The 19859-nt window shown below is 39.3% G+C and overlaps 1 protein-coding gene and 1 long non-coding RNA gene across 2 annotated transcripts; both read right to left on the bottom strand.

Annotated features, from left to right (window-relative positions):
* Positions 1 to 1946: 1946 nt before the first annotated feature.
* LOC136832999 (uncharacterized) lies at positions 1947 to 5277 on the bottom strand. The gene is made up of 2 exons (XR_010851361.1): positions 5087 to 5277; positions 1947 to 4506 (listed from the first exon to the last, which is right to left on the bottom strand). It is a non-coding gene; the product is annotated as an uncharacterized lncRNA (long non-coding RNA).
* Positions 5278 to 7129: 1852 nt separating this feature from the next.
* Positions 7130 to 11916, bottom strand: LOC136832988 (uncharacterized). Its single transcript, XM_067094642.1, has 2 exons — positions 11781 to 11916; positions 7130 to 8414 (listed from the first exon to the last, which is right to left on the bottom strand). The coding sequence occupies exon 2, from the start codon at positions 8409 to 8411 to the stop codon at positions 7842 to 7844; it is 570 nt and encodes a 189-aa protein (XP_066950743.1). The 5' UTR covers positions 8412 to 8414; positions 11781 to 11916; the 3' UTR covers positions 7130 to 7841.
* Positions 11917 to 19859: the final 7943 nt, after the last annotated feature.

Below are 19859 nucleotides of genomic sequence, written 5' to 3' on the forward strand. Positions count from 1 at the left end.
GTGAATTTTTCCCAATGCCTGCCATTTACTAAATGCGATTGGGATTGAAGATAGTAACCAGTCACTAACAGGAACAGATATACTTAACTTAGTTATAGTGAGTGCAACCTTGGCAGCTTTATCATCATTTCCTATAATGCTTACACGTTCCGAGTTCCAATATATTTTTACCAGTACAGTACCTACTTCCAAGCATTTACGGAGCAGAAACTCGATCTGTTGTCAAAAGGTTTTCTAGGATTTACAGTATATGTACAACAGGAGAGAAAGACATTGGTAGTAACGTTATAAGCCTCTCAAATTTACTACAGGGTAAAAGAACCTTTGTTCCTCATTCTATAAGAATTGTTCAAGGAAAGTCCATACTTTCATAAACCCACCTGCATAGGTCCAATAAAAACCCATTATAGTATCAGCAGACCTCGAATTTGCTTATGGCATGATTCTTGATGTGTAATTAGGGAAACCTCCAAAATGTTGAGGACATTGAAAAACACGTTCATTATTATTATTATTATTATATTATTATTTAGTCTATTCCCTATCCCATATAAGACCAAAACCACCGTGTTACCCAAAGTACCGAAGATGCACAGATGAAAATTTCCGCAGGGGTTACACAGTCTGGCGATAAAAATCTATAAAAAAATAAAGGCCAAAGAATATTTATATCTAAAACCAACTTGTGTAATAAACATACGAAACCATCTGAGGCAATAATTATTACTAGAAGCTTCTAGCTTCGAATAAACGCCAACACTTACGAATCCTTTACAAATATTTTTAGGAAATCAGGGTACACCAGTTCGACGTTATCATCATAAATATTTAAAGTTACGGCACGTACTAACAAAGGGCAACTGGGGAAAACAGCGAATTCAAGAAAATATGAATCATGAAGACCAAGATTAAAGGAAAGGTAAATGAATGGAATAAAAAAAACCTTTTGCTTTTAAAACTGGTGATAAAGTGACGATAGCATAAATTGGCAGGAACAATAAAGATATGAAAGATATGGAAAAGTAAAACAGTAGTGACTGCCAATGAAAATGAGAATCTTTATTACAAAAAATCTTGTACCTGAAGCGAATCTATGACAAAAGACACTGACACTATCAGGCTGCGTCCACACACACAGCTTTGTTCGACGAACTTCGTCCGATGTGACGTCAGAGGCGGAGAAGCTGCGGGCAAAGTCAGAACTCTGCCCGCAGCTGACGTCACACCGGACAAAATTCGTCGAACAAAGCTCGATCGTGTGGACGCAGCCTTACACCTTGACATCCCCAGGCGGGTCTCAATATCAAATATATCTTCCAGCCATTAATAGCGTGAGCGTGAGCAGCCCTCTTGTTCAAGATTGCTTCAAACACTGCATACATGACTAAGTTTCTCCAAACCTATTATAATCCTGCCACTAACAACTTTAGTATAAATTTTAAATTGTACACTTCTCGTAACTATGCAATGACAAACTGAATATACAGTAATGCTAATCTTCATTAACTAGATTCGGCTTTTGAGTATCTTATCTCCCGTTGTAGATTTCATTTAAACCATAGGCTTTGCATAGCAGTTATAATTTAAACTATTTCCATGAACTTTTTGTTTAAGCAATCTTCACCTGGACCCCATTAAATTGAAAAAATATTTTGTATTTCCTATACCCATAAAAAATGTATCTTTACTGCCATACTATTATTTATTGCATACTTATTTATCTTACTAATACTAAAAACCTTTATATCAAAAAAGATTTCCTCATTGTTAGGAAGAACCTTTACAAGTTTCAAAAACCTAAAACAGTTTTCTCACACCACTGCCAACTGGTGAACGAGTAACTTTGGGGGTTTAAAACTAGCAATAACTAAGCTGAAACTTAGTTATTTAATTCTGACTTCTTAAAAGTAAACAATTTGTGAAGGTTAAGATATATTTACATAGGAATCATTTAAAACATTTTATTAAAATACCAAAGAACTCATCACGCATGTGAACCATCAAGTCAAACTAGGGCATAAGTAAGACAAATAGGTAATGCCAGGTTCCGTTCTCACCTCAGTTTAAAAATCATTGTGGAGTAAAAGCAACAAACATTAGTTCTTGACTAACGAGTATTCTGCTTGTATTGCCTTAGATAACAGTGGAGTATTCTGCTTGTATTGCCTTAGATAACAGTTTCCGTGAGCCTGACCTGTAAATGAAAGAAAATGCGGCAGGAAAAATTTCTTAAAGGAAAAAAAAAAAAAACTTTACACTGTAGTGTAAAGCATGATAAACCACAATGCCTTGAATTAGAGCTTTCAGAAAATTACCAAACAAGTGCTTTCAGACAAGAGGCAGATAACCATGCTGTTATATAAATTAGTAAGAATCTGCTTATTAGGTTTTTTTGACATTGGTAACTAAATTCTGAAGTACATCCATTAAACTTAAAACGTCATAGGTTAATTCATTAACTGTATATTTTATTGTAATTACTCTTGCCAAGTCAATTCTTTAAGCTTCGTTAAAATCTAAACAATGAAAGCTATTGTAGTTTAATGAAATTAAATTCAGCCGAATCAGTTTTTCAAGCAATGCTCTACACTATTTTCCCGATAACATTTATAAAGTTCTAATTCATTAAAGTAAAATTTTGCAACTGAGCCGAAAAACAAATGTAAATAGTCTATAATAACGACAGTCTATAATAACAAGCACTTACAATTAAAACATTTAAACTCAAGTAAACAAACCTTGAAAATATGACAAAAATCTTAAGGCAAGAAACTTTTGCAAATGACCAGACTAAAGCATTAAACATCTGAAAGGAAAAATGAACTGGCTGGTTGATTGCCTGAACTACCAGACACTTGCCCATCCTCAGTTTTGATAAGCCATTCTTGAGCCAAGCATACCATTTCTCCACTCTTGTAGACCCAGAAGTATATCTGGCTCAGGATTTTGACTGACGTGTCCTATATCTCGCAAACCAAAGGACCAGAGGAACAAAAGTGCTAACAAGCGAAGTGACCAACTGAACAACCGTATAAATCGTCTAGAGCTGCCGAGAAAAAGGACAACAGGTCAATTTGCCGGGGCTGTTGCCGTCCAGTAAAGGCATGGCATTAGTTTTTCTGACAAGATTTAACAAAGTATGCCAGCTATTATGATAGGGACCGGAATTTGAAATTTAGTCCCAAGGCCAAGCACTGGAACCAGTGAGGTCATTCGATGCTGACAAATTGAGAGGAATAAAGTTTTAAACGAGTAACGAGAGGAAAACCTCACGGTTGCGCTATGGAACAACTGTTAGGAGGGTGGGCAGTAAGACGGAAGAAAGAATATGACAAGTTCAGTATAAGGGATGAAGGGGTTGCAACTAGGGGCCGAAGGGACGCTGCAAACAACCTTGGGTTACACCTACGCGCTGCGTGAGGTACATTGATGGCACACTGTATGGCAATAACCTCCTACGGGGCTATTACTGATTTTATTAAAGCCATTCCTGAGAATAGGTTTGTCTATACAGTGAAAATAGAAGCCTGCTTATTGTAGCATTGGCATGGACTTCACTTGGAAATTATTAGCTTCAAGTTGACTATTTAGTTACATTAATTTGAGCTATGAACACTGAAAACAATTTAGGTTTAGTTAAAAATATATTTAAAATAAAAATTACGTTTAATGGTTTAAAAGCATTACCAAAAATAAGTCTAAAAAGTTAACTTCCTTATAAGCTGAGAAGTCCAGATGGAATTTTAAAACTACATTACTGCTGACCACTGGAAATTATCTTAAGGGTGATTATGTAATAACTTTGATTTCGCGAAATATTCAGAAGCCCAAGTTAACAGGGGTAATTAAAGTTAACAGGGGTAATTAAATTAACTAACATCACCCGAAATATTTTAAAACTTAAGTTAAATTTTATACTAGGTTATAACTACAATTCCATGAAAAATTAAGTTAATAGGTCTAGGCTATAAACGGCGGAATTCTAGAAAAATAAAAATCCAGCGTTGAATAAAGCAGTCACATTTCCTAGCCTTTAAAATATTAAAGAATCTTATCCAAGGTATGTAACTTTAAAATAGACATACATTAACCTTTAATTAGCTGGTTCCTTAGAACTCCCATGCACTGCCCATAGGTCATAAGACCTATGAAACAGGGCATGGGAGGGGCTCCCATGCACTGCCCATAGGCCATAAGACCTATGGAACAGGGCATGGGAGGGGCTCCCATGCACTACCCATAGGCCATAAGACCTATGGAACAGGGCATGGGAGGGGCTCCCATGCACTGCCCATAGGTCATAAGACCTATGGAACAGGGCATGGGAGGGGCCTCCACCCCTACAGGGGCACCGCCCCTGCAGGGGTGGAGGAAAAAAAAAACGTTGGTTTGGATAGTTGATGCGAAGAGCTGTCCAAAGCTGCGTAGCACGAGAAATTATCCTGGCTAAAGGTTGGACTTTAGTTACTTCTCACAAGTGCAGTTTGCTTCAGAATTCACGCCAATCTGAAAGTGGTATAAAATAGTTACCATTGCAGTATATGGATTAGCTTTAAAATAAAGAACAGTCATATCCTCTGATTCAAGGTACAGATTCAAGGTAGATATAAATCTTCAAAAATGAAGGCTTCACAAGAAAATCAAATTTCAAAGCACTGTACATTACACATTGAATGTTAACCTTCATGGACCATCCGAGATCGCCTAATCCTGAAAAATATAAAATTTGTAATAAAAATAAGTAGCACATGACCTAGTTTTATCTCAAGCTTGGATTGTAAAACAGACGAACGACGAGTAAACGCTATGTGAAGAATACTGGTTAAAAACTAAATCACAATACAAGTACTCATTGTTGTCCACGAATAGCGTTAAGTTTGTTATGCACATCTAAAATCATTTGCAAGGCAAACCACTAAGGAAAAACGTCAAATGTCAAAAACAGTCTAATCAAGCTACAGTTTAAGTAATTTTAACACAGCTCAAGAGACAACAAAAGCGAATTATAATGGAAAGTGAATTAGCTGAAAACGCGAAATCCTTAAAAATCAATAAGATTGTTAAACGTAACCGTAATGAAACTTACCCTTAACAGATGATAGGCTCGTCACGGCTACAGTTAAACCACACTTCAAACCATCTTGGGTATTACGTCCGGTGCAAAATTTATTTCCTTCTCCTCGGAGCGAAGGGAAACGTCACTAACTGCGCGGTTCCGTCCTCAAACAACGCGGCAAGGATACAATACCTTCCTGTTCCCGAAGCGATAACTGAGCCAGTAACAGTTCTGCTTGTCGAGAGAAGCGTTGCTGCTGACGTCACCATCAAGGACGACGGAGCCCTTGTTTTTTGTTTCAGGGAAATCTAAGCAATCTATTGGCGCATTAATTATCTTCCGTAAGTGATGAGGTTAAGGTGAGTCTCACTGGCGTTTTCTGCTAAAAATGGTCAAGTTTCACCTCTGCCTGATGTAATATAAAGTTTTGTAGTTAAAACAAGTTTATATTTCCTCTCTAGTTTACAAGGTATGAAAACTATTGAGGGAATATCTTTCATTTTATATCATTTATAGTGTTTTAGTCTATAAAACGATTATGGGACTGGGCATTGTACTGTTTTTGAAAAAGCTGAAAACAATGATGGCTGACTTATTTGATAAAAAAATCAGATTGTTTACATTTTGGCCGATGCTAAAAATAGCATCACCTTTAAATTGTGTGCGTGCCAATGGCAAATAGGATTACGCTTGAAAGGGACCAAATGATAAAACCACTGCAGCTGTAGAAGAAAGGCGGTGGTGTCCAGAATTTCAGTAGAATGCGTGTGTCCGGTCTCAAGTCTTGAGGGTGGCATTCACTGCCTAAGCTTGGCTAATAATAATAACAATAATAATAATGAAACGTACATAAGCTTGTCGAGTTTAGATTATAACTGCAACAGAAATAAACTCACCTTCACTTAATAGTGGGATAGTGGTAAAATAGAGTGTTTTACTATTGGCAGGATATTGTTGGTCATGATCACCACCACCTAAACAGATGAAACCATTTCCACCAGAGTAGGACTGGTGTACCTGAACGCGTCAGAAAGGATTTTAAGAATTTCACGTGGCAACGTTAATATATTTTTCTGTAAGTTCAGGTGACCATGCCTGGTAATAATCCTTTATTCACACATACACACATATATACATTAAACAGTTCCCCCTGACAGGGTTGCTCCAGAAGAAAACAACAAAACAATACTGTCACATTCGCAATTTAACCTCTGAATCGTAGGTGAACCCCGTTTGCAGAGTACTAACACACATAATTCTTAGTCACCTCTGTTACCTTCGCCTCCGTACGACATATGTGTACACAGGTTTGTACGTACGTCCGTTTGCTCCTTGAAGTGAGGAGAAGCTGTAGCCAGATGCCAAGCTGCTGCTAAGAGACAGAATAAAGTTACTTTGATGCCTTGTGGACAAGTTTGATCAGAAGCTAAGATAAATACCGCCTTCGAACAAAAAATGACAATTATAGACAATAGGCAAGCAGAAGATCCCGAGCATGTCCCAGCAGAAGTGGCATTGGCTTCACTGTTCAGCTGTCCTGATTCATTGGAGTTGTTCATGATTAAGCTGGCGTAATGCCAGCACGGACTCTTGCTCGTAGAGCAGACCGTAACACTTAGTAAAGAGGGATTGGACAGCTATTGGCAGCTACGAGTCTCTTAACTGGCCAAGGCTTTCACGCTGAATGTGTCAGTGTTATGGTCGTTGCTTTAGAATGCTGGTAATTACAACAATTTGGACCTGCTGAGAGAGCCAAGTTATGTGTACACAATGAGCAGCATAGACCGAAGGAATGTCACGAATATTCATAAATATACATATTTAAGTGTTTTGTTTAAAATATACAAATAATTTTCTGATACGCTGGCTATTACAACAGAAAGCCTCATTTGAGGCTGTAACTATTGGAAGCTCATTGTACAATTAAAAGGAATTGTCTTACCTGTTTAACATTAAAATTACTCGTTTTACATACGTATATATACATAGTGTGTGTGTGTGTGTGTGTGCGCGCAAGAATATGTTGCTCTCTCTATCTCTGTTTTAACTTGAGTGGGATAGTAAAAAACAAACTTCCTGTTATTGTTTATTCCATTAAATGTTGGCTAATGAACAGGAGGGGCTTTTATTATTAAGCAATGTAATGTGAAACCCTTTTCGGTTCTTAATGATATCAATTCCTTTGCCCCGATAGTCTCAAGTTATCAATGTCTATTACATGCTTGGTGTTAGGAGCTAGCAATGTTTCCGTAGCAGCCTTCGTGACTGATATTTTCGCATGTTTTCTACTTTTACAAATTGCGTTTTTATAGCAACTTGTCAATCATGAGTAATTAAAATTTTTCCATAATGCGGAACGAAATATCAGATCGATTGAAACCAGTGGCGTAGCTGGCATTCCATCAGTGGGGGCGCCTAGGTGGGGCCAGATATTTTGTGGGGGCCAACGAAATTTACACAAAACTAATGTACCAGTTCTGTAATTAGTAAAATATACTATTCTCGAATGTATATTATATCCATGTGAATGAAGGAAAATAATGGTATTAGCAATTAGTAAACCTGTATTTGAAATGATAAGGGCTCAATTTTCAGTTAATTTTCAACTCTTACTGTATGCAAATGAATCAAATACTGTAAGGGTTAAAGTTTAGCTAGAAAGGGAATTTCGACTGGGGGCCAGTGGGGGCGGCCCAAGGCCTCCCCCTAACCCCATAGTGACGCCACTGATTGAAACGATCAATCACAAGTATCTTTTAGACAAACACTACAACGGAAAATTGATTCATGGATTAACGACGGGAGAACTGGCCTTCTCCGTACGGGAAGTTCCACTATTGTATCCAAACTGATCTTGGCCCTGGGGATACATGAAAGGGAATCCATTGTAACCGTTATAGGGGTAAGGGTACATCGGATTGTACTGCTGCGGGTTGTAGCCTGTGTTACCTCCTGGACATGTGCAGCCATTCTGGAAGTACGTCCCAAATCCATTTCCAGGCTGGGACGGATATGAAGGGTAGTTGGGATACCCCTGGTACGTGGGCGGGTACATTGCCCCAGGGTTAATCCTGTCTCTGACGGAGGTACCATTGACGTCATCTCCTAGACTATTCATTTCTTTATCCGGTTCTCTCCTTGTTTGAGGATACCCTTGGTACATGGGCGGGTAAACTGGCACAGGGTTAAGCCTGTCCCTGAAGGTTCCATTGTTCTCCTCTGGATTGTCACCACCTCCGAGTCTGTTCGCATCTTTATTAGGTTCGCTCTTTGCTTCAGGAGACGTTGCTTCGGATTCCCCAACGAAGGTTCCACTGAGCAGGCAGAGGAACAGCAGGTAGGAGATGAAACTCATTTTCTGTAAGAAGAGAGAACAAGAAGAATCCAGATTACAAGGATATTAAGGAACAATATCAGTACTACAAACGTGCACGTTTTTTCTTGCATTGCATGTGTTGATATTGCAGACTAGAACAGGAGCTGTCCATATATCATCAACAAAAGTTTTGGAAAATGACGAAGAAGTTTTGAACAATCATTTAACTTGCAATCGATAACTGTATGGCTCAAGAAGGTGGAAAGGTAGTTAAATTTCAGGTGCCGACATTTCACGTATACTCCTTGCTCTTAGACAGTAATTGTTATTGATAAACAATGCAGTGCCAGCTAGTGTTTAAATTCCTTTCCTTCAAAAAATTTGCTCGCATCCAAGTGTAGTCTTTCTTTTTCTAGCCTACTGTTTCTCTCACTTCTATTGCCTTAGTCATTCAAGGCTTTAAAGTCTGCTAAATAGTCGTTTTTTCTAAACGCTTGAAATCTGAGATACTTCCACAACGCAAAACCGATTAATGATCTATTCTACTTGACCTATCGGCTACTTTCCCTGGTTACCCTGTTACGGAATTTGTTCAGGAGGTTCATCATGCTTTTTTGAAAGGGTCTGACATAAGTTCTTGTTCTGAGTTACTGCATTTGTCCCTTTACTATCTCCAAGCGATTCCTAAAGCATGTTCTCTCCCCATCCTTTTGACGCCCTTCAAAGCTAGTCTTGTCCATCTCAATCATAAGTAATTTATTCACCGCACTGCAAATCGCCCTCCTGTCCTTCTTAGCCCTCTTCCTTCTTAGCCCTCTTCCCTCTTAGCTCTCTTCCTTCTTAGCCTTCTTCATAAGCTCTGTCTTAATCTTGTATCATTTTTTTACTGATGCCATTACTGCAGATATAGCTGGATTTCATGAAAAGTTCGCTTCAGTGTTTCCAAAAAAAAAAACTTTCTAATTTTGCCTAACTGTCGTACGATCTTTCCGTTGTCTCAGCAATGTATGAGAATCTGGAAATTTAACGCTATCCATATCCACATCGCTAAGTCAGTACTTGTAAACTAATGAATCAAATCCTTCCTTTGTCGCATCAGAGACCTAGGTTTGCTTCAGACTTGTATCCACTTCAGTTTTGTTACCAAGATCCTGGCTCATTAGACACATGAGGTTATATCTTTCTGTATATACCGTGTGGAAGTTTTGAATTAGGGAGTAAGCTTGTCGCATCAGTTTTTCGTAAACGTTCGTAAAATATGGGAAAATGTCTGAATTTTAATCGTTTAAAATGAACAAATACATAAAAAAAATACAACAACGGGGAAGTATTCGGCTACTTATGTGCGAAAGTGAATATTGTAAAAGGAGCGACTGATTACGGATTTAATTTTCCTGCCAAGAATAAAATTTTGTAATCTAATTTATAATTTCTATTTCTACAGATGTACTGAGAATGTTCTAAAGAGTAATAAAAGGATGAAAGAAATTAAGTATAAAATGAAAGGAACAGCGCCTTTTGTCTATTCGAATTGTCCAACGATAAACAACTTGTAAGAACCGTGCCTCTGCAACTGTGCTGTTTTTCTTCGGAAGCCTTTACAACACGCTTCCTAACAGGATTCTTGGAAACTTAACTCCGCCAACATATTAACTCTTGCAAATATTTTCAGCTTTTCATTGGCGCCAGAGAACAAATTCTGCTTGCATGCAACGGGAATGTCCATACGAGTATCATGAGCTTACAGAAACAAGTAAAAATGCGCCAAAGTTTCTTCGGCGCAATCGAGTTTTCCGTACAGCGTATAATCAAGGAAACCGAAAATACATCTATCTTTCGGTGGTCTCGGTATAATGCTGTATGAGCCGCAGCCCATGAAACTTTAACCACGGCCCGTGGTGACCTGTCCTATAACGTTGCCAGATGCACGATTATGGCTAACTTTAACCTTAAATAAAATAATAAGTACCGAGGCTAGAGGGCTGCAATTTGGCATGTTTGATGATTGGAGGGTGGATGATCAACACACCAATTTGCAGTCCCCTAGTCCCAGTAGTTTTTAATATCTATGGGCGGACAGAAAAAGTGCGGACGGACAGACAAAGCCGGCACAATAGTTTTCTTTTACAGAAAACTAAAAGGGCCTTTAGTGGTAACAAAATAAAGAAATGGGTCTTTATCATTCGCAGCTCTTCCGCCTTCCTTAATTTTCCTCTTCCTTTCTCATACTTCACCCCTCTCTGAATCAGACAACTGGCTCTATTCTACATTATTCTATCAAATGATGCAAAATTCGTTTTGGGTGGGTGGTCAGAGATTACAAGTCCATAAATGTCACTTGTGGGACGCCAATATATTAGGACCTGCGCTGGCAAAAAGCTAGCTTAATTTCCTTCTGCCAGCCAGTGCAAAAATATTGAATGCGTAATGCAGTTAAGTGCAATTAGTTGTTATTAATTAATATATATATATATATATATATATATATATATATATATATATATATATATATATATATATATATATATATATATATATAATCTTACGAAATGCAATATAATCACTCAAAACATGGAAAAGCAACATACAAAAAGCACTAAATGAGAGGAAAAACGTCTTTATCAAAGTATTTTCATTCATTTACGGAATACAAATTAGAAGACGGGTATACTATGTATATCCCAAAAGCGCTTCTCTCTCTCTCTCTCTCTCTCTCTCTCTCTCTCTCTCTCTCTCTCTCTCTCTCTCTCTCTCTCTCTCTCTCTCTTCTTTTTTGAGGGAGTAGAGGGGGAGCTGGGGGTCAGGGACTTATATTCGAGAGATTAAAAGATAGTTTATGGAGCATAAACGCAAGTCAGGGTCACTATAGCACCTTTTCCGGCATATCTTAAAATCTTACTGTCAAACTTTGGTACAAGTAGTGAAAGTTTGAGGCGAAGCAGGGAGTTATACGTGACACTGCCTCAATGAAATACCTGGCCTTCGATTGTCATCAATATTGGTTACTTCGTGCAAAGTTTGTTTGGGGAGATGCTATAAGATGACAAGAATCTTCCGAATGGAAGACATTGTTCATCACTAAGTATCAAGGAAACGGAAAGTAATGAGGGAATTGGTCTAGTCCAGCCTAGTTGAGGACGTCTTTCCAGAGACGAATCATTTCAAGGTAACCAAACCACACTTTACATTACTCTTACTAATAGTTAACTTTCTAAACTATTCCCTACCATTGTTAGCTAGCTAACTGCCCTCATTCTTCTTTCGCCCATCTTACCTCACCTAAAAAAAAAAAAATTGAAGATATTTACGTAGGCTACTAATACCTTAACATTCAGTTAAGGCTCTAAATGATGAAGAGAGAGAGAGAGAGAGAGAGAGATTCACAAAACTAAATGGATTCAGCCTTACCTCGCTACAGTGCAGGAGAGCCTCTGAAGTGACACCGTTCTTGTGCGTTGCTGGTCAGCTACTGTAGCTCAGGCCTGTTGTCTACCGGTTAATTCGCAACTACAGGATGATATGGCCTTTGTTTCATTTAATTTGTAGCTAGAGAATCATTTACTTTGTTAAACAATACGCGGAACAATAGAGAGTTTCTTTCAACAGTAATGCGTGTTTGGGGGAATAACCCGTTAGAACCAGTGCATCATTGTTGTGTGTCGCATTCGGCGAAACGATTCCCGGTCTTATTCCTTTTTGTTTCGTATTGTTCCACAAATGTATTTATGCGTTACGTAGATCACAGTTAAGCGGATATTCGCGTCCTACTACGCCCCTGGAAAAAACAAATAAAGCTCGGCGGAAGTTACAACAGTATTATAATCAACTGAGATCATCTGTATTAATATATATATATATATATATATATATATATATATATATATATATATATATATGTATATGTGTGTGTGTGTGTGTGTGTGTGTAGAATCTACTGGTCACTTTTACCAGACACACATGTAATTCTAATAGCCACTTGACTACGATGGTGAGGATGGGTCTATTCCAGCTCTAATAAATATATCTGAAAACGACAGGTATATGTATGTAAGAGAGATAACAGACTTTTATCCTTCTCGTGGTCAGGTCGGCAACATCACCTCCTTGTGGTTATGGTGACGCGGGTTCGTTTCCCGCGACCGGCCATCAAAGCCTTTTCAATTTCTTGCATTTGGATCTTACGGCTTTGTCGTTAAAAACATATCCAAAAAAGCGAGAAGAATTCGAGAAGTTAAGATGGCATTGTGGCTATTAAATTATATATATATATATATATATATATATATATATATATATATATATATATATATATATATATATATATATATATATATATACTGTATGTATATATATTGAATATATATTTTAATATATATATATATATATATATAATATATATATATATATATATATATATATATATATATATATATATATATATATTTATATATATTTTATATATATATATATATATATATATATATATATATATATATATATATATACTGTACATATAATAGCCATAATTCCTCTTTACTTCTTGAATTCTTCGCTCTTTTTGGACACGCTTGTCACTACAAAGCCTTAAGATCCAAGTGCAAGAAATTGAAGTGACGAAATCTTCGCGCTTTTTGGATACGTGAAGAATCTGAGAGAAGTTAAGAAGGCATTGTGGCTATTACAATTACATATGTATCTGGTAAAAAGTGACCAGTAGAATCTACATCTATATATATATATATATATATATATATATATATATATATATATATATATATATATATATATATATATATTTAGATAATATATACACATACATATTATGTGTATATATATTTATATATATACACATATATATATGCATATATATACATACATATCTATATATATATATATATATATATATATATATATATATATATATATATATATATGTATGTATGTATGTATACACATACATAAACTGTATATATATATATATATATATATATATATATATATATATATATATATATATATATATATATATATATATATATATATATATATATATATATATATATATATATATATATATATATATATATATATATATATATATATATATATATATATATATATATATATATATATATATATATATATATAAAACATCATATATCTGTAGGCTTCATAATAACTGTCAAACGGACATCCAGGAAAAGGCATTCAGTACATATAATCACAATTACCTGAGGCCGACGGCGTTTCTCAATGTCACAGTGCGCATTATCAAGGCTGAAATTTACACAATAAAATCACTTGGAAACTTAAAAAATATATAAAAAATTACATATATCCATCTGAAAAGAAACGAAGAAAACTTACCCAAACTGAGCAAAAGGTTAACTGAAACATCTAAAAAGCAAAGATGTTAAGGAATGGAATATAGAATTTGGGCCAAAAGACAAAGCGCTGGGACCCCGTGAGGTCATTCAGCGCTGAAATGGAAATTTGAAGTGGAAGGGTTTGAAAATGCAACAGGAGGAAAACCTTGCAGTTGCACTACGAAGCAAATGTTGAAAGGTTGGATAGCAAGATGGAAGAAATAGAATATGAATGGAGGTACAGTAAAAAGAATGAAAGGGGTTGTAGCCAGGGACCGAAGGAACGCTGCAATGAACCTTAACTAATGCCTACAGTGTACCGAGTGAGGTGCACTGGCAGCACTACCCCTCTACGGGGTCAAAGATGTTAAGGAAAAGGTGAGGTTCCGACCTAACTGTAAACAAACTATCAATTAGGCGAACAGTAGTTTTCATAAGGATAGACTCTGAAGTAGTGAGTTCCTCTTCGTCTTGCGCAGACGCAACGATCTCATAATCTTTATAATCAATACGGGTCTTGCGATATAAAGAGTGATTTCGTGTGTCATCATGGAGGCAGTGTCAGCACTGGCTACGGGTAGTCCAGTTCCAAAGCTTCCGTCATACGCAGTCACTTTTTAGATTGCAAGACCAATATTGATTATAAAGATTATAAGATCATTGTATATACACAAGACGAAGAGGAACTCACTGCTTTAGAATCGATCCTTATAAAAACTACTATTCCCTCGTTAAACCCGAAGACAACCTCTACATAACTGTTTATCGCCTAATTGATAGCTTGTTCATATTTTTATCTGTACATACCTCAACTTTTCCTTACCCTCTTTGCTTGTTAGACGTTTTAGTTACTCTTTGACTCAGTTTGGGCAGGTCTTGTTAGTGTTTTTTAGTGGTATATATGCAACTTTTTATATATTTTTGTGAAAATTTGATATTTAATAGAACTAAAAAGAATACATCGATGGGTTCTTACTTAAATAGTTATCAGCCGTTCTCACCGAGGAATTCAAACGGCTTCAGCAGCTTCAGGCATCGTCTCTGGGTGAGTTCAAGACGAAAACCTATTTATGAAGGACTTACGTTGGTCGACACAGTATACAGTAGTGACAATCAGTTGCGAAATTTCAGAATTAGCCAAATATGCATCAGTAATTCTAAAGGTCACAAAAATATTCAAAAAATGCAACAAAATCATTTTATTTTGTCACGATTTTTGTACTGATTATCAGTCTAAAAGGGAATATCGGTTAGCGGGTAAATTTGGTGGCTGCTGTCTTTACAAGTGGTAACTTCTCGTCTTGAACCATAAGTCAATCATTTACACATAAGTGTTATGAAATAGCAGGAATAGTAGTTTGCCTCTATAAGATTAACATATTTGCCATGAATAACCCATATCGTTACGATTTCATTTAAGTAACTACATAATTATATAAATGTGTATTATCTAAGTTGGGTCAAATGATGGCCACGTGCCAAATTTTGTCTAGCTCGGTCAAGCGGTTGCCACATAAGTGACAAAGGGAAGGGGAATGGGGATGGGGATATGGGAAGGGGAAGGGCGTATGGGTTTGAAACCTACCCTATCATCTAGTTGGGTCAAATGATGGATACGTGCCAGATTTTGTCTAGATCGGTCAAGCGGTTACCACATAAGTTAGAAAGGGAAGGGGGATGGGGAGGGGCAAGGTGGGTATGGGTTTGAAGCCAACCCTATTATCTAAGTTGGGTCACGTGCCAAATTTGGCTAGTTCGGTCATGCGGTTCGGATTTCTTTATAGCATGAACATACAAAATCTGGCACGTATCCATCATTTGACCCAACTAGATAATAGGGTAGGTTTCAAACCCATACGCCCTTCCCCTTCCCACATCCCCATCCCCATTCCCCTTCCCTTTGTAACTTATGTGGCAACCGCTTGACCGAGCTAGACAAAATTTGGCACGTGGCCATCACTTGACCCAACTTAGATAATAGGGTTGGTTTCAAACCCGTACCCCCTTCACCCTCCTCATCCCCCTTCCCCCTTCCCTTTGTAACTTATGTGAAGTTAAGTATACCTTAGTTTTACCAGACCACTGAGCTGATTAACAGCTCTCCAAGGGCTGGCCCGAAGGATTAGACTTATTTTACGTGGCTAAGAACCAATTGGTTACTTAGCAATGGGACCTACAGCTTATTGTGGAATCCGAACCACATTATAGCAAGAAATGAATTTCTATCACCAGAAATAAATTCTTCTAATTCATCATTAGCCGGCTGGAGACTCGAACTCGGGCCTAGCGAGTGTTAGCCCACAACTCTATCGACTTGCCTAACGAGGAACGGTGTAACTTATGTGGCAACCGCTTGACCTATCTAAACAATATTTGGCACGTGGCCATCATTTGAACCAACTTAGATAATAGGGTTGGTCTCAAACCCGTACCCCCTACCCCCTCCGCATCCCCCGTCTCCCTCCCCATCCCTCTTCCCCCCTTCCCTTTATAACTTATGTGGCAACCGGTCAACCGATCTAGACAATATTTGGCACGTGGCCATCATTTGACCCAACTTAGATAATAGGGTTGGTTTCAAACCCGTACCCCCTTCCCCCTCAACATCACCCGTCTCCCTCCCCATCCCTCTTCCCCCTTCCCTTTATAACTTATGTGGCAACCGCTTGACCGATCTAGACAATATTTGGCACGTGGCCATCATTTGACCCAACATACAGTAAATAATAGGGTAGGTTTCAAACATGTACCCCCTTCCCCCTCCACATCCCCCATCTCCCTCCCCATCCCTCTTCCCCCTTCCCTTTGTAACTTATGTGGTAACCGCTTCACCGATCTAGACAATATTGGGCACGTGGCCATCATTTGACCCAACTTAGATAATACGGTTGGTTTCAAACCCGTACCCCCTTCCCCCTCCCCATCCCCCTTCCCCCTTCCCCTTGGTAACCACTTGACCGATCTAGACAATATTTGGCACGTGGCTATCATTTGACCCAACTTAAATAATAGGGTAGGTTTCAAACATGTACCCCCTTCCCCCTCCCCATCCCCTTCCCCCTCCCCAACCCCTTCCCCCTCCCTTTGTAACTTATGTGGTAACCGCTTCACCGATCTAGACAATATTGGGCACCTGGCCATCATTTGACCCAACTTAGATAATAGGGTTGGTTTCAAACACGTACCCCCTTCCCCCTCCCCATCCCCTTCCCCCTCCCGATCCCCTTCCCCCTTCCCTTTGTAACTCATGTGGTAACCGCTTCACCGATCTAGACAATATTTGGCTCATGGCCATCATTTGGCCCAACTTAGATAATAGGATTGGTTTCAAACCCTTACCCCCTTTCCCCTCCCAATCCCCCTTCCCCCTCCCCATCCCCTTTGCCCCTTCCCTTTATAACTTATGTGGCAACCGCTTGACCGATCTAGACAATATTTGGCACGTGGCCATCATTTAAGCCAACTTAAATAATAGGGTTGGTTTCGAACCCGTACCCCCTTCCCCCTTCCCTTTGTAACCCGCATGACCGATCTAGACAAAATTTGGCATTCCCTATCATTTGACCCAACTTAAATAATAGGGCAGGTTTCAAACATGTACAACCTTCCCCTCCCCATCCCCTTCCCCCTCCCCAACCCCTCCCCCTCCCTTTGTAACTTATGTGGTAACTGCTTCACCGATCTAGACAATATTGGGTACGTGGAGATCATTTGACCCAACTTAGATAATAGAGTTGGTTTCAAACCCATACCCCCTTCCCATCCCCTTCCCCATCCCCATCCCCTTCCCCACAGCCCTTTGTTGGCCGAGTTGGTTGAGCTTCAGACCGTCATTCGATGGGCCGGAGTTATCCCGCCGCCGGCTGATGAAGAGTTAGAGGAATTTATTTCTGGTGATAGAAATTCATTTCTCGCTATAATGTGGTTCGGATTCCACAATAAGCTGTAGGTCCCGTTTTAAGTAACCAACTGGTTCTTAGCCACGTAAAATAAGTGTAATCCTTCGGGCCAGCCCTAGGAGAGCTGTTAATCAGCTCAGTGGTCTGGTAAAACTAAGCTATACTTACTTTTACCATCCCCTTCCCCCTTCCCTTTGTAACTTGTGTGGTAACCGCTTGACCGATCTAGACAATCTTTGGCACGTGGCCATCATTTGACCCAACTTAAATAATAGGGTAGGTTTCAAACATGTAGCCCCTTCCCCTTCCCTATCCCCCTTATCCCCTCCCCATCCCCTTCCCCCTTCCCTTTGTAACTCATGTGGTGACCGCTTGACCGATCTAGACAATATTTGGCTTGTGGCCATCATTTGGCCAAACTTAGATAATAGGGTTGGTTTCAAACCCTTACCCCCTTTCCCCTCCCAATCACCCTTCCCCCTTCCATTTGTAACTTATGTGGCAACCGCTTGACCAATCTAGACAAAATCTGGCACGTGGCCATCATTTGACCCACCTTAAATACTAGGGTAGGTTTCAAACCCGTACCACCTTCCCCTTCCCCTTCACCTTCCTCTACCCACTTCCCCTCTTCCCCTTGTAGCCTAACTAATGTGGTAACCGTTTGACCGATCTAGACAAAATTTCGCACGTGGCCATCATTTGACCCAACTTAGATAATAGGGTAGGTTTTTAAACCCGTACCCCCTTCCCCTTCTCCTTCCCCCATCACCATTCTCCTTCCCTTTGTAACTTATGTGGCAACCGCTTGACTGATCTAGACTATATTTTGCACGTGGCCATCATTTGACCCAACTTAGATAATAGGGTAGGTTTCAAACCCATACCCTCTCCCCCTTCTCCCTCCCCCATCCCCATTACCCTTCCCTTTGCAACTTATGTGGCAACCGCTTAATCGATCTACACAAAATTTGGTACATGGCCGTTATTTGACCCAACTTAGATAATTGGGTAGGTTTCTAAACCCGTACCCACTTCCCCTTCTCCTTCCCCCATCCCCATTCCCCTTCCCTTTGTAACTTATGTGGTAACCGCCTGAACGATCTAGACAAAATTTGGCACGTATCCATCATTTGACCCAACTAGATAATAGGGTAGGTTTCAAACCCATACCCCCTTCCCCTTCCACCATCCCCATCTCCATCCCCCTTTCCTTTGTAAATTATGTGGTAACCGCTTGACCAATCTAGACAAAATTTTGCACGTGGCCATCATTTGACCCAACTTAGATAATACGGTAGGTTTCTAAATCCGTACCCCTTCCCGTTCTCCTTCCCCCATCCCCAATCCCCTTCTCCTTCCCCCATCCCTATTCCCCTTTCCTTTGTAACTTATGTGGCAACCGTTTGACCGAACTAGACAAAATTTGGCACGTGGCCGTCATTTGACCCAACTTAGATAATAGGGGAGGTTTCTAAACCCGTACCCCCTTCCCCTTCTCCTTCCCCCATCCCCATTCCACTTCCCTTTGTAACTTATGTGGCAACCGCTTGACCGATCTAGACAAAATCTGGCACGTGGCCATCATTTGACCCATCTTAGATAATTGGGAGGTTTCTAAACCCGTGCCCCCTCCCCTTCTCCTTCCCCCATCCCCATTCCTCTTCCCTTTGTAACTTATGTGGCAACCACTAGAATGATCTAGACAAAATCTGGCACGTGGCCATCATTTGACACAACTCAAATAATAGGGTAGGTTTCAAACCCGTACCCTTCCCCTTCTCATCCCCTCCCCTTCCCCATCCCATCCCACTTCCCCCTTCCCTTTGTAACTTATGTGGTAAACGGTTGACCGATCTAGATAAAATTTGGCACATGGCCATCATTTGACCCAACTTATATAATAGGGTAGGTTTCAAACTGATACCCACTTTCCCTTCCCCTCCCCTTCCCATTCTCTTCCCCTTTCTAGCCTAACTAATGTGATAACCGTTTGACTGATCTAGACAAAATCTGGCACGTGGCCATCCAACTTAGATAATAGGGAGGTTTCTAAACCCGTACCCCTTCCCCTTCTCCTTCCCCCATCCCCATTCCCCTTCCCTTTGTAACTTATGTGGCAACCGCTGACCGATCAAGACAAAATCTGGCACGTGGCCATCATTTGACCCAACTCAGATAATACGGGAGGTTTCAAACCCATACCCCCTTCCCCCTTCTCA

This window comes from Macrobrachium rosenbergii, chromosome 4 (genome assembly GCF_040412425.1).
Source record: "Macrobrachium rosenbergii isolate ZJJX-2024 chromosome 4, ASM4041242v1, whole genome shotgun sequence".
In the NCBI taxonomy this organism is placed as follows: Eukaryota; Metazoa; Arthropoda; class Malacostraca; order Decapoda; family Palaemonidae; genus Macrobrachium; species Macrobrachium rosenbergii.

Bases quoted from the DNA above. Each gene is read 5' to 3' on its own strand.
- LOC136832988 (XM_067094642.1), bottom strand. From the start codon at position 8,411: ATGAGTTTCATCTCCTACCTGCTGTTCCTCTGCCTGCTCAGTGGAACC.